A 22,382-nucleotide genomic window follows, 5' to 3' on the forward strand; every position below is an offset into this window, starting at 1 on the left:
ACCACATTGAGTGCAACAAATAAGTTATCAGCCTATATATGAAAAAACATAGAATAGCAAAAAAACAAAAACGAGGTTACATGCACACCTCCTGACTGCAACTTGGGGCAGCATGAACACGCATAAACTTATCAAGACCTTCCAGACCACCAAACAGATAGAAATTCATGCAAACTCAGGCTTCAACTGCAAAAAAATGTAGTGACAAGTCAGATAAGTAATAACAAAAAACAATGAAAAGAAAATGCAATTGCAAGCAGTGTGTGAACTGAAAACATAGATAGATTACCGGTAGTTTCCTGAAAGAAACTTTGTCAGCCTGAACATCCTTGTTGAGGACAAGAGTTATCAGCTTCTTCGTCTAGACATTGATAGGAAAAGGACCATCAGGCAATACGATGCCGAGTCCAAAAAGATCAATCGCATGAATGTACAATAGCTGATAAGAAAAATACAAGCGTCATGGTAAACACGAACAAAATCAAAGACAAAATGACAAAAAGACGACAAATGACAAGAAAGAAGATAAGAGGAAAGCATCATCACTTACATTGTAGAAGAGAAGGCAACCCCTGGTAGGCTTGCGTTTCAGTAGCGCCCTTTGTAATTCGTCAGCAATGAATTTGGACCAATTGAGATTTTTAATACCATTGATGTCACGTTGCAAGTTGAACAAAGAAGCTGAAGTTCACCGAATGGAACACAAAAACTATGAAAGTTACCACACTGACATACATTAAAATTATCAGGCACACAAGAAAGAAATGACAGAATTATATAACCACTTACCAGCACAGCATACCATCTAGGGCTCACTTTGTTGGAGGTGGTCGGGGCAATGATTGTATTCCCCGCAAGAAAAAGCCACATACGCTTGAAAGTATCATCAGCATTTTCAGAACCCTTTATGAGATCAACAAGATCAGTCATCTTAGGGGCATATCCAAGTTCGCCAAACAACTCAAGCCCTAACTCAACATCAGCTTCTGTAGGGAGGTTGTAAGGGACATCCTCCCCTCCACGCGGCACGCCCATAACACGATGCACATATTCCTCATTAACCGGAAGCCTGCCCCGCCCTGGTACGACCACCCCACGGGAATCGGGATTGTACAGATCAGCAAGCCACACACTGAGATTGTTGAAGAGATGGTCACACTGGATATTCTGAAGGCTTGTGAAGTCCATCTCATCAATGGCAACCTTCCTGTCATCATTCATGTCTTTGCAAGCTAAAAGAAGCGAACTGGATGAGGCTCTGTTCCGCGGAGGAGGGCACTTCGCCTTTTTCGAAGGAACCTCATCAATCCCATCACCATCTCCTTTGCGCTTCCTCGGCATTGTGTCCTGTCACGTAGGAACGAAAAACACAATAAAGCACTGAACATTGGAATGAAACCATTTACAACAACATACAAACACAATGAACATGGTAAATAAAGCACTGAACACATGATAAATCGGCCAATGTGCTGCCGGTAAGCACATAATCAACATACTAACTGATGATAAACCTAGAAATGTTCCCATGGTAACTCAAACGCAGTCATGCTGGTAGGTACAAAAAAATACCAACCACTGAAATTGTATGCACATATATCATCACTGGTGAAAAACAACACTGTTTCACTACTGGTAATTTGGGCACATTGTCACTGGTAAGTATAATCCCACGGTCATGGTAATTAATAGCACGTACAAAAACTGGTGAATACAGAACTGTTGGGCTACTGGTAAATTAGGCACAATGACACTGGTAAGTACAATACCATGATCCTGATAACTAATAGCACAACGACACTGATAATCGAAGTTTACCAGCATGACCCTAATCAACAACAACAAATGTCAGGGTTGCTGTTCAAAATACACATAACCTAGATATATCTGGCACGAGGGCAGCTAGTGGGGAAATTTCAGGGTTGCTGTTCAAAATACACATACACTACTGCACATCATAATCCACAACCACATATGTCAACAGAACGAAAACCCATGGGAAAAATCCATGGAAAATTAAACCTGCAATCCGCCACGAAAACCTATACACCACCCACCCGTTGACCAAATCCACACGGATTGAACCAAAATCCGAGCATGCTTCTACACGTAGACTATACGGATGACCTAATCGACCCTAATATCATCAACAACCCGCGCAGATTCGAAGGGGAAACGGATAAATCCGCGGTGGGACGAATGGGATAAGCAACAGGGAAAACAGAGGGCACGGGGAAATGCGTCCCTCACCTCCGTATCAGCCGCCGCCGCCGGGAGGCTGACCGCGCCGCCCCCAGGAGAACTTGCGGACAATGGAGAGATGAGGAAGGGGAGAGGGGACAGCGTCGAATGCCAACCGCAATGCACGAAAGGGGGAGAAGTAATGCGGGCGATGAGGATGGGGGAGTGGAGTTCATGCGCGCATTGGGCGAGAGGGGTGGTTCGATCGGCCCCACTTGTCATCGACGCAGACACAGTAAGGCTATGGGAAGGAAACGGCAACTCGCGCTGAGACGCTGCGAACCGTTAGATCTAAAACGGACGACATCGGATGCGTGCGGATCTGTTGCGAATTTACAGTCAGCAGGAATTTAGCTTCATCGTATTCATTAAATTTGAATGCATATAAAACTTTTACTCCCGTTACAACGCACGGGCATATGTGCTAGTAGAACATAAAGGATCATTTCAACATTTTGTAGGCCGGAGGAAGTGCGAAAGGCAACAAACAATAGGCAACCGTAACGCTGCACGATTACTTCCCTTTATTGATAATATAAAATTCCATTTTTACAGCGGATATTTTTCCTTTTTAGCCCCTTTCCAAATAGTGGAGCCTTTCCTAATTCCTAGCATCTGTCAGGATGAGATCCGTGAGCCCGGGAAAAACGCACGATCCACCAGGTAGCAATGGCCTTGGAGGGCGGTGCTGGCATTGGCAATGGCATAATCAAGCGGCCGCCGCAGAATTGCTCGGTCGCCGTGGAGACGGCCGGTCACCGCGCCGACGGGGAGACCGAGGAGGAGGACGAAGGAAAGCCATGGATCGCGAGGAAGTGGATCTCGTCGCTTGCGGTTTGCCTCGTCGCGCTGCCGTTCCTGGCGATCATGGTTAGCCGGCGAGACAGGCCGTTGCCGCTCGCGTCCGGCTGGACATCCGCGGCGACGGCAAGGACGACGTACGACCGCCGAGGTAGGAACCGCCGAGCCGATAAATGCGCCGCTCTCTTTATCTTCCTCCGCCGTCTCGTCATGGCGCGTTTAATCTTGCATGTGCCATGTTTCCGGACAAATCTATTTCACGGCGAGAAGAACTTGCATTGAACACCAAAGGCCAATCGATTGCTGATTGCCATGAAACTCATGACAGACATTGCGCATCTCGCGCTGGTGTTTAACGTAGGAGATATGCGTTACACGATGCCAAATTGGGGAGAAGAGGCGCTGATTTCTCTCACGTGTTGCCTTGCAGAATCCAATCAGGACGGGCTCCTCGGAGGCCTGCTTGTCCCCTGGTTCGACGAACAATCGTGCATCAGCCGGTACCAGTCCACCTCCCACCTCAAGAAGCTGGCGCGCTCGCCGTCGACACACCTCGTGAAGCGGCTGCGGGAGCAGGAGGCGCTGCAGAGGCGGTGCGGCCCGGGCACCGAGACATACCGGCGAGCGGCGGAGCGGCTGGAGCCCCGACGAAACGGCACTGGCACAACCCATGCTGAGGACGACGACGATTGCAAGTACCTCGTGCTGGTGCCTTACCGGGGCCTAGGGAACCGGATACTGGCCATGGCCTCGGCGTTCCTCTACGCCATGCTCACCGACCGCGTGCTGCTGGTCCACAGAGGGACCTCGCTGCCCGACCTCTTCTGCGAGCCGTTCCAGGAGACGTCGTGGCTGCTGCCACCGGACTTCCCGCTCAGGGACCTGGAGAACCTGACCGGCGAGGTGCCGGAGAGCTACCGGAACCTGGTGCGGGAGTACGGCCGGGCCGCGTCCGTGTCCGAGCTCCCCTACGTCTTCGTCGACCTCGACCACGCCTGCACCTACCATGACAAGCTCTTCTACTGCGACGACCACCGGGAGTTCCTCCACCGTGCGCCGTGGCTGGTGATGAGGACGGACGGCTACTTCGTGCCGGCGCTCTTCCTGAACCCGGCGTACCAGGAGGAGCTCGACAAGCTGTTCCCGCGGAAGGACTCGGTGTTCTACCTCCTGGCGCGCTACCTCTTCCACCCGACGAACAAAGTGTGGGGACTCATCACCAGGTTCTACGATTCGTACCTGAAAAATTCGGACGAACGGCTGGGCATCCAGGTGAGGGTGTTCGACGGCGACACGCCGTTCAAGCACGTCCTGGACCAGATCCTCGCGTGCACCTCGCAGGAGCATCTGCTGCCCGAGGTGGTGGCGCAGGACCCTGGCCCGCCGGCCTCGACCGCCGGCGCGCGGTCCAAGGCCGTCCTGATGACCGGCCTGAGCTCATGGTACTTCGAGAGCATCCGGGGGAGGTACTGGCAGTCGGCCACGGCCGCAGGCGAGGTCGTGAGCGTGCACCAGCCCAGCCACGAGGAGCACCAGCTCATCGGCGAGGCCACGCACGACATGAAGGCGCTGGCCGAGATGTACCTGCTCAGCATGACCGACGCGGTCGTCACCAGCGGCTGGTCCACGTTCGGCTACGTCGGCCACGGCCTCGGCGGCCTCACCCCGTGGATCATGTTCAAGCCCGAGAACCTCACCACGCCCGACCCGCCGTGTCGCCGGGCCGCCTCCATGGAGCCGTGCTTGCACGGGCCTCCCTTCTACGACTGCAGGGCCAGGCGCGGCGCCGATACCGGAAAGCTTGTGCCGCATGTCCGGCACTGCGAAGACATGAGCTGGGGGCTGAAACTTGTTCACCCGGCCGAAATAGTACTTAACTGAATGGGCCATGTAAAATGAAAAACACTCGGATCACAAATTGACAATGAAGATCTTACTCCGTACGCAATTAGGCATGTCATTACCCCCTCGATATAAAAGAGGTAATTGCCCATTGGTGCTAAAACTTTGATCACTTTAGTGCTAAACTTGTAGCCTACAAATAAGTGGTTCGGAAACTTGCCTTAGCGATGCAAATCGTTGTTGCATAAACCTCCGACGCTGACTAGGTGTGCCAACGTGTCATGGGGCCGCAATCAGCGCCCGGAAGGTGGAGACGGGGCGTGTGGGTTCTTGTTAAAAGCCCCTAGATATTTTCTCGCTCACAAAAAAGCCCCTGGCGCGGCGGGAGAGGCATGTCCCTTCATTTTTGTACATTTTTGTACAGATGCCCTTTCATATCACAAAAAAATACATGCATTATAGCGGCTCGACTCGCCCTAGGGGAAAAAAGGAGACGATCACTGACCCGCGGATTTTGTTGAACCACTAGGTATGCTGGCGTATCACATACTTTGCCTGTTGCGAGTAGTTCCATCCACACACGAGATGTTATCTTGCAACATTATTTTACTAGAAGCACTACCAAATTCTCGGGACATTATAAGTTGAATATATAGTTGATCATGTATGCATCACGCTCGTGTATGACAGGCCTCGTTGCAAATTACTACCAGTACATTCTATCGCCAAAATGGACGGTCGCGGCAACCCGCGCCATCTCGATGATCTAGTGTATATATTGTAACCATATCTTGTGTTTTAATATAGCACAGGAGGAGCCTCTCCTACTATTTGAAGCTTAAAAAAATATTTGCCACATTTGAGTGCATGGTTAATTGAACTTTTCTTTGCATATAATGTTTCCAAATTCTTGTATGAAGATATTAGTTCTCGATTGGGAGTCGGCACATGGTGTTAGATGTGCTTTAGCGATTCATTTTCTCTTGAGAAAAGGCAAGAATTATGGTAGATGTAATGGATTCGTTTCATAATTTATTTCAAATCAATGACATAACTACAATTCTAAAGAATGGGCAAGCTTTTTTCACATGGATTGTTTCTGTTTTGTTCCTTCCTTGCATGTGACATATTAAAAATATAAATGACATAACTCCATTTATTGAAATATTAAAAATATAATTTATTTAATTTGAAGGAGAGAGAGAGGGAGAGGGAGAGGGAGAAGAGGGTATTTGAACCCATAATTCTAGTTATTTTATTTCTAGTAATCATCATGCTAGGCGTCATTTTATGAGAGTGATTTTGGTAAATTATGTGGGTCACATCAAGGTTTTGGTTACCAGTCGAAATTTCAAGATTTCCCATGGTTACCGCGTATTTCCGTGCCCCTCGGTAAATCCACATACCGAGCAAAAAATACCATTATTTTTGAAAATTTTGAATTTTAACGCTCGATTTGTAGTAAAGTGCCTAGGATCTAATTAATGCAAGGAGAGTTGATTCTGACGTCTTCATAGCAACCTAGTTCCTGTTTTGACAGGTCTTTGGTTTGAATGTTCGTTCATTCATTTATTTGAATTCAAAATTCAACTATAAAATTCGTTCGAAATATTCTCGGTATTTCTCGGTATTTCCCGGTAACCGTGGTAACCACGTTTATCAGTCACCCTCGGTAAAATTGCCTCATTCGGTAACCAAAACCTTGGGTCACATCGAATATCTAAAATGTTCTTACACATTGTACTCTATATGTTATTCTACAATGAGGGGGAATAAATCATTGCTTGTGTTGCCGCCCATCTATGCACACTAAGTTTTTCTATCACCTTATCGTATGATCAATATAGACTCTGATCATATCATGGTTTCTGAGCAGGGCAATGCCACAATTGCGGTCGCCGCCAGTTCTGGTACACATCAGATACCCAACCCTGACTCACCTCCTCGTTGTTGCTCCCATGCCACTTCCCTTCGAGAGCGTCAACATTAGTTGGGTGAAGCCCACCCATCTGACTCCTACCATTGAGCAACTGTTCTCACCCTAACCACCATATTATTGTCAAAGCTTAGTTTCCTCACTCCATTGTTTACGCATTCACATTAATCAGTGATATCATTTATATTTATTTTGGACTTAAGACGTACAGTAGATCCCTGAAATTATCTAATTTAATTATTGCCCCCCACCCCCACACCCTCCTTAAATTTCTTGAGCATGAGGAAGCCCCTATCTCCTCCAAAGGCAAGGTTGAAGGGAACTAGGGCCAGTCATATGGAAAACATAGATGGTTATCCTCTAGAGAAGTTGGAGAATGGAACCATATTCTGCTTTGGATTTTAACACTTTAATTGGACCACCAGCTAAGCTAAGTCCACACCCCACGGCAGTGATGTAAATCCACTATGCTCTGTCATGAAATATATCCTGCAAATCTTTCACGCTAGTTGAAACTTTACAGGTTGGCATCGTAATCTCAACCTTGGAATTTAGTACTACTAATTAGTTTTGTGATATTAGGAAACACCATACTTTTGAAACAAACAGCTAAAATGTCACGAGACGTGTAGTAATCTCCACATAAATCCCACTTATGTTCTGTCATGCAAATCCCCCTTATGTTCTGTCATGCAATATCGTGCATATCTGTACCCACGTTCGCTGCACCCCCTTATCCATAGCGTTCATTTGCCGTGAGATTCGTACTGCGGGCCGAACTGTCTGAAGGTGTGCCAGGTGATTAGCAGTAGCACAGCTATGTACTAGTAGGCCTGCACAAAGTGTGGGACCTATCACATGCGTGCTCAATCTCTCTCACACTCTCTTTCCTCACGCCCTCTGTCTCTCAAGCTCTCTGACATGTTCTAAAAAATGCTCTCTCACATGCACAGCATGCATGCTCACTTTTCCACTCGCATGGTGTACATGAATGCTCTCTCTCTCATTAAAAATTATCTCACCAGCTCTCTCAACTCTTTAAAACTACGAAAAACTACAGTTTTCTATCAAAAGCTTTTCCTCTCCCTTTCTATTTGTCAAAGAAAGTCAAACTTTTGGTACTCATATTTAGTAGTAAACTTTTTAAGAGAGAGGTGACGTGAGAAGAGAGAGAGAGAGGAGCTGAGAGAGGAACTGTACATGCATGTGACAGAAAGTGGCGTGAGGGGAGAGAGATGTGCATGCATTTGTCAGGTTGTGCGGTGAACAGTACCCTATTCTGTTCCTATGTCTCCTGCCTAAATTACTATTCACGCACTGCTTTAATCTCAGTTCTTGAAATGTATCTCGAGGAAAGCAGCAAACATGGATGGGCTAGATAATGGGTGCAGTGTGGGTGCACCAACCCTGGGTATAGAAAAACCACTCTCCATCTTCTATCCTACTTTAAACTTTACACATTGGCATCGCAATCCCAACCTGTAGAAAACACGATGCTTCCAAAACAAACACCTAAAAGGTCACCAGTCGTGTAGCAATGTCCACATAAATCCGATGTTCTAGAGAATTCAGAAGTGCGGATATATCACACCCAAAGCGGAACGCTTGGCTTCAGGTATGATAGAACCAAATGACACGACAATGCCTAATTGAACTAAGCAAATAAAACCACTTTATTTCGATTTCTTGTGCCATCCGCAGATGTTTCCAAAGATAAAAAGCCGTGTACACTTTCTTCAGGCACCTGTTAAATAGTAGTGCTAACTACATAACACCCATGCAAACTGTACTGCCTGTTCATTTCCTCTCTTCTCGAGTCTACCACAAGTCCGACGAACCACCACCCCGGCCATGGCAACCACCCTTGCCACCGATGTCTGCCTCTCGGTCGCGCACCAGACCCGATTCGCCCTCCGCCTCGCCTCCGCCATCTCATCCGACCCCGAATCTGCTACCGGCAACGTCGCCTTCTCCCCGGTCTCACTCCATGTCGCGCTCAGCCTCATTACTGCCGGCGCTGGCGGCACCACCCGCGACCAGCTCGTAGCCATACTTGGGAACGAGAATGCAGGCGGGCCCGAGGGACTCCACTCGCTCGCCGAGCAGGTGGTACAGTTAGTGCTTGCCGATGCGTCCATCACCGGCGACCCGCGCGTCGCCTTCGCCAACGGCGTTTTTGTAGACGCGTCGCTCTCGCTCAAGCCTTCCTTCCAGGAGCTCGCCGTGTGCAACTATAAGTCTGAGGTCCAATCCGTGGACTTCCAGAATAAGGTTGATCACCTTCCTTTGTACTGCTAGTTCAAAAAGTGATACTTTTCTTTCTACATGTCTATATGTCGTTGTTACCCTGAAAGCGGTAGTTTTGTTCTGATATAGTAATGTAGAGATGGGTATCCTTTGACATTCTGCTAAATCTTTTCACCACTCTAGATCTTTAATTTACTGGTTTCCATGCAAATGCTTTTTCGAACATTTACTTAATTAGATACAATTATGACGATCCAGCAGTGATGATACGTTTAGGTATAATTATGAAGATCTAATGGTCTTGACCTACTATTAAGTACAATTATGAAGGTCTAACTATCATGACATTTTAGGTATAATTATGAATATAATGGCGGTGATATATTTAGGCATAATCACGAGATGATCTAAGGTCGTGATCTGTGTAGGTACAGTTATGAAGATCTATCGATCATTATATATTTAGGTACAATTATGAAGTTCTAATGATCACGATTTGTTTAATTAGGTACATATGTATGCTTATTTACAATTGTAATGATTTAAAATTTTGCGATCCAATAATAATCAAATGGTCAACTAAATGAATGGTCGGATGTTCTACTTTCATTTTTAAAATATATAATTAAGCAATCTCTTGTTTTCACTTGTATTGTGCTTTTAGTATACAATTGATATTTTACCTGTTGTCCACATTTTTTTTGATATTTTACCTTCTTTAGGTTTTTTTCAATATTTTACTGCTAGGTACTTTATCGGATCATTAGGAATGGCTACGGCCTTTTTGTATATTTGAATATGCAACCCTTTTTCAAATAGGGTGTGTTGCCAGACTCCTCATGGTGAAAAGTTGTGCCATGTTTCTTACGTGGTTTTCGTTGCCATCATGGGATTCTCTCGTCTCTTAGAAAATATACGAAATAAATCAACAATCAGTTATAATCATGGAAAGATCAGTAGTAGTACTACAAAGGAAATTGTAGATGTTATGACCATCTACCCGTTAATATTGTTTCTGTCATCAACTGCGTATGTGACCTTTTTACATAGAAATTATGTATAAAAGATGCTGGTACACCGTCTTTGATTCTCTGTGCCATTGTTACCTTTTGTTCTTGTAAATTTTGTTTGAAAAGGAAATAGCATCTGGTTAGTCAAAACTTTGGTCATGGTGGCACAACAGTATGTACAGTTTAACCTATTTTATTGCACAATCTTATACTTTCTAGGTTTCTATCATTCTAGAAACTGCAAATAGATATTATTCTGATTTTGTTTTGCCAAGTGCTGATGTATTTTGCCATGGTCCAGGCTCCTGAAATTGCTAGTCAAGTGAACTCATGGGTAGAGAATGTGACAACAGGTCTCATCAGAGAGATCCTCCCTGAAGGGTCTATTGACTACACCACTAGACTGGTTCTTGGTAATGCCCTTTATTTCAAGGGACTTTGGACTGAGAAATTTGACGAATCTAAGACAAAATACGACAAGTTCCACCTTTTAAATGGGAACACTGTTCAAACACCATTCATGTCCAGTACAAATAAGCAATACATTTCATCTTCCGACGGCTTGAAGGTACTTAAGCTTCCATATCAGAAAGGTGGAGACAATAGGCAATTCTCCATGTACATTCTTCTTCCTGAAAGACGTGATGATCTCTGGACCTTGGCCAAAAGGTTGAGCACTGAATCAGAGTTCATCGAGAAGCATATACCAACGGAGAAAGTTGTAGTTGATCAGTTCATGCTTCCAAAGTTCAAGATATCATTTGGATTTGAAGCAACCAATTTGCTCAAGAGTTTGGGTCTTCAGTTGCCATTTAGCAGGGAGGCAAACCTGTCAGAGATGGTGAATTCTCAGGTGGACCTATTCCTCTCATCTGTTTTCCACAAGTCATTTGTCGAAGTGAATGAACAAGGAACTGAGGCTGCAGCAGCAACTAGTGTAGCGATCGAACAACAACAGATGCCCATTGTGATGGACTTCGTTGCAGATCACCCTTTCCTCTTCCTTATCCGAGAAGACGTCACTGGTGTGGTTCTCTTCATCGGTCATGTGGCCAATCCCCTCGTGTCTTCATAATATGTTTGCCCTAAATATGTGTGTTGGCAGTTGCCTCAACTATTACATGTAAGGGAAGGGTTTCAACATCCAATAAGGTTGCTTGTGCAATCAATCCAATAAATGGTTCTGATTTTCAGAATGTCTTGCTTGTTGTGCGAGGTTTGCAGAAGGGTGGTAATCAAGGATTGTTGTGGAGCCTTGTGCTTTGAGTTACTTAATAAATTAGTTAAGCATCCTGATGAAATGCTTCTTAACTAAGTATGAAATGGTCTTCACATAATTTAATATCAATCTGGCACTACAAAAAAAGACACATCCGTGACATTTTGGGCCGAACGAATTTTTTTTCTGTCATGCTTATGACACTTCTATGACGATAAATTGTGACAAAATCTGGTATCATCATAGATGTGGTGGGCTCCTACTTCTTTGACAGAAAATGGGCTTTTTGTCCTGGGCGGGCGGGCGACGCACCTGCAGGACATTCTTTGGGCCGTCCATGATGGAAAAAATTAGGGTAGAAGCGAGGGCGAGGAAAATTTCGATGAGTTCTCGGTTACGGTGGGTGGTCGGGGCCGAGCGATGCACGGAGGGATTGCGCGTTTCTCTCGTACACGTACGCACGTGTGTGCAAGGCATTGGGCTCTAACTGAACCCGAGAGAGGCGTTCGCTTACTGAACCTGACCGATTGCACTAGCTACGTTACTGAACCCGAGCGATCAATCGATCCTTGGCTGTTAACTGAACCCGATCGAGGGATTCCTTCGCTACTGCTGCTAACTGAAGCCAATGGAACCTACTGTCTCTGGATGAACAGTGAACGTGGGGGTTGATTGAACGAGTAGAGACATACATGGTTGGGGTTGGATGAATAGTTCCCAATGGAGGTTGGATGAACAGGACCCCGTGGTAGTAGTAGTAGGCCGTTGTCGCTGGATGAACAGGACCTCGAGAGGAGGCCGCCACAGCCGAGTTGATTGGGGGTGGATGAACAGGACCCCGTGGAGGGCTAGTTGAACAGTAGTCGATGGAGGACTGGATGACCAGTAGCCGGTGGATGGCTGGATGAATAATAGCCCGTGGATGAACAGTAGCTGGTGGAGGCAGGAGGAAAGACGCGGTGGATGAACAGTGCAGGTGGAGGCTGAAGGAAGTCGACGATGGGTGAACAGTAGCCCGTGGAGTCCCGTTTTGCGGTACGCCACACCCCTCCGATGAATAGGACCCTCGTTTCAACCGTAGCGCTCCAACATAAGTCTGTTTCCTCCGTTTTGTGGTACGCCACACCCCTCCCGATTAACAGGACCCCCGTTTTGACCATAGCGCTCCAACACAAGTCTGTTTCCTCCATTTTTCAGTACACTATACCCCTCCCGGTGAACAGGACCCCCATTTCGACCGTAGCCGGTCGAACAGAAGGCCGTTTCCTCCGTACCATGGTACGCCAGACCCCGTTTCGGCTATTTCGTCTAAGCCAGTTGGCTCCCGTTGAACAGGACGCATTCTGTAACACCCCGGATGTAACTTTCCATATTTGTAACTCCAACTCTTGCCATTTTCGACTATGTGTTATGATATTCCCGTCGTGGTCGGGTTTTGTCTTTCGTTTTGCATTTTCGTTCATGTCATGCATCTCATATCATGTCATCATGTGCATCTCATTTGGCATACGTGTTCGTCTCATGCATCCGAGCATTTTCCCCGTTGTCCGTTTTGCACGACACTCCCACATGCACCGGCGCACCCCCTCTTGTCTCTTTTCGTGAGCGGGTGTTAAACGTTCTCGGAATGGACCGAGGTTTGTCAAGTGGCCTTGGTATACCACCGGTAGACCACCTGTCAAGTTTCGTTCCATTTGGAGGTCGTTTGATGCTCCAACGGTTAACCGGGTAACCGCAAAGGCCTTTTGTGTGTTGCAGCAAAACCCCCTCCAAACAGCCCAATAACCCATCTAAGTCCCCTCCATGCTCTCGGTTGTTCGATCACGATCGTGTGGGCGAAAACCGTGCCTCATTTGGACTCTCCTAGCTCCCTATGCCTATATAAACACCTCCCCCTCCGAAATTTGCGTCCAAACCCTAAAAAATCGCCCTCCGCCGCCACCGGACACGTCCGCCACCGCCGGACGAATCGCCGCCGCCGCCCCGAGCCTATCGGCGCGCTCCACGTGGAAGCACCGCCGCCCCGCGGGGCCCGACCGCCGCCGCCCGCACCCGAGGCTCCCCCGCCGCCCGCGCGCCTCCGCCTCCTCCCGCGTCCCCGCACCCGCGGCCGCCGCGCCCGCTAGCGCCTCCCCGCTCCTGCGGCTCCCCCGCCGCCCGCCGGTCGTCGCCCGCGCCGTCCCCGACCGCCTCCGCCGTCCGCCGCCCGCAGTCCACCGCCCGGCGCCCGTCCCCGCCGCCTCCGCCCGCGACGCCGTCCCCGCCGTCTCCTCCTTCCCCGAGCGCTCCTCCGGCCTCCTCCACTCCATCTCCGGCGAGGAATCGGCGAACCTCGGTTCGCGTGCCTGCCCGATCCAGATCTGAGAGAGGTTGACTTTCCCCTCGTTTTCCTCCGTCCCGAATATTTCACAATATGTTGCATTATTCATCATGGCATATCTCCTTGCATACTGCTCCCTTTCATGCGTATGATATATCGAAATGTTCATCACGAGATGCTCTTCATTTTGTTCCATTGTGCCATGCTTGTTTGAGTTCATCTCGATGCCCAAATCTCTGGTGCAAGAGTGCTATATGCTGTTAACTGCTGTCTGTTTACAGAACTTGGTGATTTGTCTTTTTCATTGCATTTCGTGTGTGCATCTTATGGGCATGAGCTCTACAGGTGTTTTGATCTATGCCATGCCATCTTTACAGAGGTGTATGCCATGTAGTTTTGTGATCTATGTGGTGACTAGCACAAGCATGCAAACTAAGCTTCGTGATGTTTCTGTTTTCAGGGACTTAGAATTTTGCTGTCTGTTACTGCTGTTATTTTGTTGCCATGTATCCATGTGTCTATAGTTAGATCCATGCTTCTTTTGGGTATGTTCAGTAAGGATGTTTTGCAGATATAGTTGTGCTTTGTCAATCCATGCCCCTGTTTGCAATTATGGAGTGTCCTAGCATGTCTTAATCTTGCTCTACTTTTGCTATAAAATATTCCTGGCAGATTGTTATCATGATATTCAATTTTGCCAAGGTTGTTGTAGTTGATCCATACATGCTATGAACTTGCTCTTGTCATGGTTAGCTTCATAACTATGCCGTCTTGCTGTAGGTATGATTGTTCTGTCATGCATTGCTTTGTGATGAGTGAATCAAGCTCACCAAGATGCCTTCATAATATCTGTTAATGCCATGTTCTGTTTTCTGCTATGTCTGAAACCTGTTAACGAAACTTGCTATGTTTACATGGGTGCCATCATAGCTTCTCTGCCTTTTTGGCTCATGATCAGTAAGGGACTTTTGTTCTATGCATTTAGTATATTCATGCCATGCCTTGTTCTGCTATGTTAAGTTCCTGCAGCATGTGTTTTCCTTGCTCTGAACATTGCTACCTGATGCTGTTTCTGCCATGTCCAGTAATTTCACCAAGTCTGTGAAACTGATATCTTTTGCACTTTTGCCATGCTTGTTTGAAACTGTTATTGTGTGATCTAGCCGTAGCTCAGTGTTCATCTTTTCTCAAGCATCTTCTGTAGATTACTTTCATATGCTTTGTTGCCATGTTGGGGTGCTGTAGCATAGTTACTTATTATATTCTAAGTGCTATCATGCTGTTAATCGCAGAATCGTGTCATTCTTGTTTTGCTTGCCATTTGCAAACCGTGCATCCGTTTCCTGTGATCTTTATATCGATTTTGACCAAAATCATCTCATCTTTCCAGTGGCATACTTGGTTTGCCAAGTTACTGCCTTGTTCATCCTTTTTCTTCCGGAGCACGCATACGCATCGCATATCATATCTCGCATATCATGCATGTATTGCATCATGTTGCTTGTGCATTTGCCGTGATTGATTGTGGTTCCATTGCTTGTGTTCTTGCTATGGGTAGAGCCGGGAGACGAGTTCGTGAACGAGGAACCTGTTGAGTATGCTTACGAGGATCAAGCTTTCGACAACTCTGAGAACCTTGCAGGCAAGATGACCATACCCTCGAAATCACTTCTATCTTTGTTTTGCTAGTTGTTCGTTCTATTGCCATGCTGCGCTACCTACCACTTGCTATGTCATGCCTTCCATATTGCCATGTCAAGCCTCTAACCATCCTTTCCTAGCAAACCGTTCTTTGGCTAAATTACCGCTTTTGCTCAGCCCTTCTTATAGCGTTGCTAGTTGCAGGTGAAGTTGAAGTTGGTTCCATGTTGGAACATGGACATTTTGGAATATCACAATATCTCTTATTTAATTAATGCATCTATACATTTGGTAAAGGATGGAAGGCTCGGCCTTATGCCTGGTGTTTTGTTCCACTCTTGCCGCCCTAGTTTCTGTCATACCGGTATTATGTTCCTTGAGTTTGCGTTCCTTACGCGGTTGGGTGATTTATGGGACCCCCTTGACAGTTCGCCTTGAATAAAACTCCTCCAGCAAGGCCCAACCTTGGTTTTACCATTTGCCGCCTAAGCCTTTTTCCCTTGGGTTTTCGCGAGCCCGAGGGTCATCTTTATTTAAACCCCCGGGCCAGTGTTCCTGTGAGTGCTGGTCCAAACTAGAGCCCTTTGCAGCGCCACCTCGGGGAAACTTGAGGCCTGGTTTTAGTTGTACGGACTGCTCATCCGGTTGCCCTGAGAACGAGATATGTGCAGCTCCTATCGGGATTTGTCGGCACATTCGGGCGGCTTTGCTGGTCTTGTTTTACCATTGTCGAAATGTCTTGTAAACCGGGATTCCGAGACTGATCGGGTCTTCTCGGGAGAAGGTTTATCCTTCGTTGACCATGAGAGCTTATAATGGGCTAAGTTGGGACACCCCTACAGGGTATTATCTTTTGAAAGCCGTGCCCGCGGTTATGAGGCAGATGGGAATTTTTTAATGTCCGGTTGTAGAGAACTTGTCACTTGACTTAATTAAAATACATCAACCGTGTGTGTAGACGTGATGGTCTCTTTTCGGCGGAGTCCGGGAAGTGAACACGGTTTGAGTTATGCATGAACGTAAGTAGTTTCAGGATCACTTCTTGATCATTTCTAGCTTCGCGACCGTTGCGTTGCTTCTCTTCTCGCTCTCTTTTGCGTATGTTAGCCACCATATGTGCTTAGTGCCTGCTGCAGCTCCACCTCATTACACCATCCTTTCCTATAAGCTTAAATAGTCTTGATCTCGCGGGTGTGAGATTGCTGAGTCCTCGTGACTCACAGATTCTACCAAAACAGTTGCAGGTGCCGACGATAACAGTGCAGATGACGCAACCGAGCTCAAGTGGGAGTTCGACGAGGAACGTGGTCGTTACTATGTTTCGTTTCCTGATGATCAGTAGTGGAGCCCAGTTAGGACGATCAGGGATCTAGCATTTGGGGTTATCTTATTTTCATTTGGATTTGACCGTAGTCGGTCTATGTGTGGATTTTGGATGATGTATGAATTAATTTATGTATTGTGTGAAGTGGCGATTGTAAGCCAACTCTCGTTATCCCATTCTTGTTCATTACATGGGATTGTGTGAAGATAACCCTTCTTGCGACAATACCACAATGCGGTTATGCCTCTAAGTCGTGCCTCGACACGTGGGAGATATAGCCGCATCGTGGGCGTTACACATTCCGACCCAGTGTGTTGCCTCCCGATGAACAGGACGTTGTTTCTCCGTTCCGACCCACCCATTTGGTTGCTTGATGAACAGGACTCCGTTGCTGTTGTATGTTGCCTCTCCATGTACACGAGCCCTAGCCGTACGTATGCGCGAGTACGCGTTCGAAACCCTGCCCGTATGTACGTACGTGGCCGTATTTTTTGGCATGTGGCTGTACGTATGTGTACACGGTTTAGAAGGGACTGCCTGAACTGCTACGTCGGGGGCTCTACTACTACACGCGCCGCTGCTTGCTCGGCCACGATTCATCATGGCAGAGAGACCGATCGACCAGTATGTATGTACATGTTCGCGACAACGCTATGTATGCTTCGACCAGGTGGGTCCCGGCTGTTAGGGAGGATAAGGAGGCACTTCCTTGCGTGTGAAGTTATTGATGGTGGGTCCGAGCTGTCAAGGGGAGGATTCATTTCTTCGCGCCTAATATGGAGGCACTTTCCTTGCGTCCAAAGATATAGCTGGTGGGTCCCAGCTGTCAGGGGGGAAAACAATTTTTTCGCAAAATACAACTAAGCCAAAATACAGAGGCCCTTCCGGTAGGTACCTGCTGTCAGGTGGAGGAATCATTATTTTGTGCGTAATAAGGAGGCACTTCCTTGCTGCGGCCGTGGACCCACCTGTCAACCTCTCCACGTACAGTCCTCTTCCGATGTAAGTCATTCCTTGACCACGTTGACCACGCCGCGACGAGAGCACCAAGGCGGTGGACCGGCGAGGCCTAGGAAGGGAATGACCCGGAGCCGGGGAAGACTCGGCAGTTGTTTCCCACGTGGAGGGACGTATGAGGGTTTACTGGTTGGGCTGCAGTGTGAGGCTGCCGTCGCTGTAGAATAACAGTAGGTCTGGGTGAGTACAGGGATGGCCAGGCCACCGATGGGAGTAGAGTGGGGCGGTGAGGCCTGCGCGGCAGTAGAGCCGGCCATGGGATGCAGGAGCAGGCGGCACGACCGACGCTGGTTTGGGCGGCTGGAGTAATAAGACCATAGGTTGAAGAAGCACTACGGCTGTTGGATGGACATCGTACGGTCACTGGAGCTAGAATCATTCATATTGACTAAGTTGACAAAGCCCTCCGTTCGGGTCAACTTAGTAGGCCCACAAGTCAGCCTTCAACTATGGTGGTTCCCAGATAGCAGGGGGAGTATTCAATTTTTTTGTGCGTAATAAGGAGGCACTTCCTTGCGTGCGAAGATATAGCTGGTGAGTCCGAGCTATCAGCGGGAGGAACATTTTTTTTGCGAAATACAGAGGCCCTTCCGGTGGGTCCCTGCTGTCAGGTGGAGGACTCATTATTTTGCGCGTAATAAGGAGGCACTTCCTTGTGTGCGGCCGTAGACCCAGGTGTCAGCCTCTCCACGTACAGTCCTCTTCTGATGGATGTCGTTCGTTGACCATGTTAACCATGCCGCGCCGAGAGCACCAGGGCGGTGGACGACAGTGAGGCCTAGGAAGAGAACGACCCGTAGCCGGGGCAGACTCGACAGTTGTTTCCCACGCGATGGGGAGTACGAGGGTTTACTGGTTCGGCTGCCGTCGCCGGAAAATAATAGGAGGTGCGGGTGAGTAGAGGAATGGCCTGGCTAGCGATGGAGTAGGGTGGAGCGGTGCGGCCTGCGCGGCAGCACAGCCGGCCACAAGAGGAGGGAGCAGCCAGTCCCGCCAGCGCTGGTTTGAGCAGCTGGAGTAGGAAAAGCAGAGATTGAAGAAGCACGACGGCCGTTGAATGGACATCCAACAGTCACTGCTCTCGTGTGTTGACTAAGTTGATACGACATTGCGTGTGCGTCAACCTTTTTTAGGAAAACGTACGCGTCAACCTATAGTAGGCGCACAAGTCAGCCTCAAATGTGTGGAAAACACAATACAGCCCATCTGCCATTATTTCTAATATTTAACAACCCATTTGCTAATTCTTAAGAATTGTTTTGGAGCCCATATTCTTTTTGTTAGCGTAACAGCCTATATTGTGGCCACGGTTAAAAATTATACGAAAATTTTGTATATTTCAGTGCGGTCCCAACTGTTTTTAATCCCAAAATTTTGAGTCACATTCAAACTAATTTAAAAAATTATATCAATATAAAATCCAAATAATTGTCCACGCATAAAAATCAATGAAATTTAAAATCTTGAAATGAAAAAAAAAGAATTTTGAAACTAATTTCTGGTTTGATGTGTTTTAAAAATGTACAACTCATTTCTCATTCCTGATAGCCCTTTGCTACCTCTTGAGCATGCGTTGGTTTTCCCTTGAAGAGGAAGGGTGATGCAGCAAAGTAGCGTAAGTATTTCCCTCAGTTTTGGAGAACCAAGGTATCAATCCAGTAGGAGACAACGCGCAAGTCACCTAGTACCTGCACAAACAATCAAGAACCTTGCAACCAACGCGATAAAGGGGTTGTCAATCCCTTCACGGCCACTCACAAAAGCGAGATCTGATAAAGATAATAAGATATATATTTTTGGTATTTTTGTTGTATAGATTGGAAAGTAAAGATTGCAAAATACTAAACGAGATGCGATGTAAATAAAAGAGATGCAATATAATAAGAAAGAGACCCTGGGGCCATAGGTTTCACTAGTGACTTCCCTCAAGATAGCATGTATTACGGTGGGTGAACAAATTACTGCCGAGCAATTGATAGGCATAGTTAAGAAGATATCTAAGGAAATGATCATGAATATAGGCATCATGTCCGTGTCAAGTAGACCGAAACGATTCTGCATCTACTACTATTACTCCACACATCGACCGCTATCCAGCATGCATCTAGACTATTAAGTTCATAAGAACGGAGTAACGCATTAAGCAAGATGACATGATGTAGAGGGATAAACTCAAGCAATATGATATAAACCCCATCTTTTTATCCTCGATGGCAACAATACAATACGTGCCTTGCTGCCCGTGCTGTCACTGGGAAAGGACACCGCAAGATTGAACCCAAAGCTAAGCACTTCTCCCATTGCAAGAAAGATCAATCGAGTAGGCCAAACTAAACCGATAATTCAAAGAGACTTGCAAAGATATCAAATCATGCATATAAGAATTCAGAGAAGAACCAAATAATATTCATAGATAATCAAGTTCATAAATCCACAATTCATCGGATCTCGGCAAACACACCGCAAAAGAGTATTACATCGAATAGATCTCCAAGAACATCGAGGAGAACTTTGTATTGAGAACCAAAGAGAGAGAAGCCATCTAGCTAATAACTATGGACCCGAAGGTCTGTGGTAAACTACTCACGCTTCATCGGAGAGGCTATGGTGTTGATGTAGAAGCCCTCCGTGATCGATTCCCCCTCAGGCAGATCACCGGAGAAGGTCCCAAGATGGGATCTCACGGGTACAGAAGGTTGCAGTGGTGGAAAAGTGGTTTCGTGGCTCTCCTTGATGGTTTTAGGGTACAAGAGTATATATAGGCGAAAGAAATAGATCGGTGGCTCCATGGGGCCCACGAGGGCGGGGGCGCGCCTACCCCCCTGGGCGCGCCCTCCTGCCTCGTGGCCGCCTCGTGGAGTTCCAGACTTCAACTCCAAGTCTTCTGGATTGCGTTTGTTCCAAGAAAGATCATCACGAAGGTTTCATTCCATTTGGATTCCGTTTGGTATTCCTTTTCTGCAAAACACTGAAATAGGCAAGAAAATAGAAACTGGCACTGGGCCCTTGGTTAATAGGTTAGTCCCAAAAATAATATAAAAGAGCATATTAAAGCCCATTAAACATCCAAAACAGATAATATAATAGCATGGAACAATAAAAAATTATAGATATGTTGGAGACGTGTCAAGCATCCCCAAGCTTAATTCCTGCTCGTCCTCGAGTAGGTAAATGATAAAAACAGTTTTTTTTATGTGGAATGCTACCTAGCATATTTATCAATGTAATTTTCTTTATTGTGGCATGAATGTTCAGATCCGAAAGATTCAAGACAAAATTTTAATATTAACATAAAAATAATAATACTTCAAGCATACTAACAAAGTAACTATGTCTTCTCAAAATAACATGGCCAAAGAAAGTTTATCGCTACAAAATCATATAGTTTAGCTATGTTCCATCTTCATCACACAAAAATGCTCTAATCATGCACAACCCCGATGACAAGCCAAGCAACTGTTTCATACTTTAGTATTCTCAAACTGTTTTCAACTTTCACGCAATACATGAGCACGAGCCATGGACATAGCACTATAGGTGGAATAGAATGGTGGTTGTGGAGAAGACAAAAAAGAGGAAGATGGTCTCACATCAACTAGGCGTATCAATGGGTTATGGAGATGCCCATTAATAGATATCAATGTGAGTGAGTAGGGATTGCCATGCAACGGATGCACTAGAGCTATAAATATATGAAAGCTCAACAAAAGAAACTAAGTGGGTGTGCATCCAACTTGCTTGTTCACAAAGACCTAGGGCATTTGAGGAAGCCCATTGTTGGAATATACAAGCCAAGTTCTATAACGAAAATTCCCACTAGTATATGAAAGTGAAAAAATAAGAAACTCTCTATCATGAAGATCATGGTGCTACTTTGAAGCACAAGTGTGGAAAAAGGATAGTAGCATTGTCCCTTCTCTTTTTTTGGCCTTTCTCTCTCTCTTTTTGTTGGGCTTCTTTAGCCTTTCTCTTTTTTTTGTTTCCTCACACGGGAGAATGCTCTAATAATGATGATCATCACACTTCTATTTATTTACAACTCAAAGATTACAACTCGATACTTAGAACAAAATATGTCTCTATATGCGTGCCTCCGGCGGTGTACCGGGATGTGCAATGAATCAAGAGTGACATGTACGAAAGAATTATGAAGGTGGATTTGCCACAAATATGATGTCAACTACATGATCATGCAAGGCTATATGACAATGATGGAACGTGTCATAATAAACGGAACAGTGGAAAGTTGCATGGCAATATATCCCGGAATGGCTATGGAAATGCCATAATAAGTAGGTATGGTGGCTGTTTCGAGGAAGCTAAATGGTACCGGCGAAAATTGCGCGGTACTATAGAGGCTAGCAATGGTGGAAGGGTGAGAGTGCGTATAATTCATGGACTCAACATTAGTCATAAAGAACTCTACTTATTGCAAAAATCTACAAGTCATCAAAAACCAAGCACTACATGCATGCTCCTAGGGGGATAAATTGGTAGGAAAAGACCATCGCTCGTCGCCGACCGCCACTCATAAGGAAGACAATCAAAGAAACACCTCGTGCTTCAAATTTGTTTCACAACGGTTACCATACGTGCATGCTACGGGACTTGCAAACCTCAACACAAGTATTTCTCAAATTCATAATTAATTCACTAGCATGACTCTAATATCACCATCCTCATGTCTCAAAACAATCATCAAGTATCAAACTTCTCATAGCATCCAACGCACTTTATATGAAAGTTTTTATTATACCCATCTTGGATGCCCATCATATTAGGAC

The 22,382-nt window shown here is 46.3% G+C and overlaps 2 protein-coding genes across 2 annotated transcripts; both read left to right on the forward strand.

Annotated features, from left to right (window-relative positions):
* The first annotated feature begins 2,864 nt into the window (after window positions 1-2,864).
* LOC123168470 (galactoside 2-alpha-L-fucosyltransferase) lies at window positions 2,865-5,069 on the forward strand. The gene is made up of 2 exons (XM_044586356.1): window positions 2,865-3,193; window positions 3,473-5,069. Exons 1-2 carry the CDS (start codon window positions 2,911-2,913, stop codon window positions 4,921-4,923), a joined length of 1,734 nt encoding a protein of 577 aa, XP_044442291.1. The 5' UTR covers window positions 2,865-2,910; the 3' UTR covers window positions 4,924-5,069.
* Window positions 5,070-8,592: 3,523 nt separating this feature from the next.
* On the forward strand, window positions 8,593-11,273 carry LOC100415825 (serpin-Z7). Its single transcript, XM_044587455.1, has 2 exons — window positions 8,593-9,091; window positions 10,379-11,273. Exons 1-2 carry the CDS (start codon window positions 8,672-8,674, stop codon window positions 11,150-11,152), a joined length of 1,194 nt encoding a protein of 397 aa, XP_044443390.1. The 5' UTR covers window positions 8,593-8,671; the 3' UTR covers window positions 11,153-11,273.
* Window positions 11,274-22,382: the final 11,109 nt, after the last annotated feature.

Source organism: Triticum aestivum, chromosome 7D (assembly GCF_018294505.1).
Source record: "Triticum aestivum cultivar Chinese Spring chromosome 7D, IWGSC CS RefSeq v2.1, whole genome shotgun sequence".
Lineage (NCBI taxonomy): Eukaryota > Viridiplantae > Streptophyta > Magnoliopsida > Poales > Poaceae > Triticum > Triticum aestivum.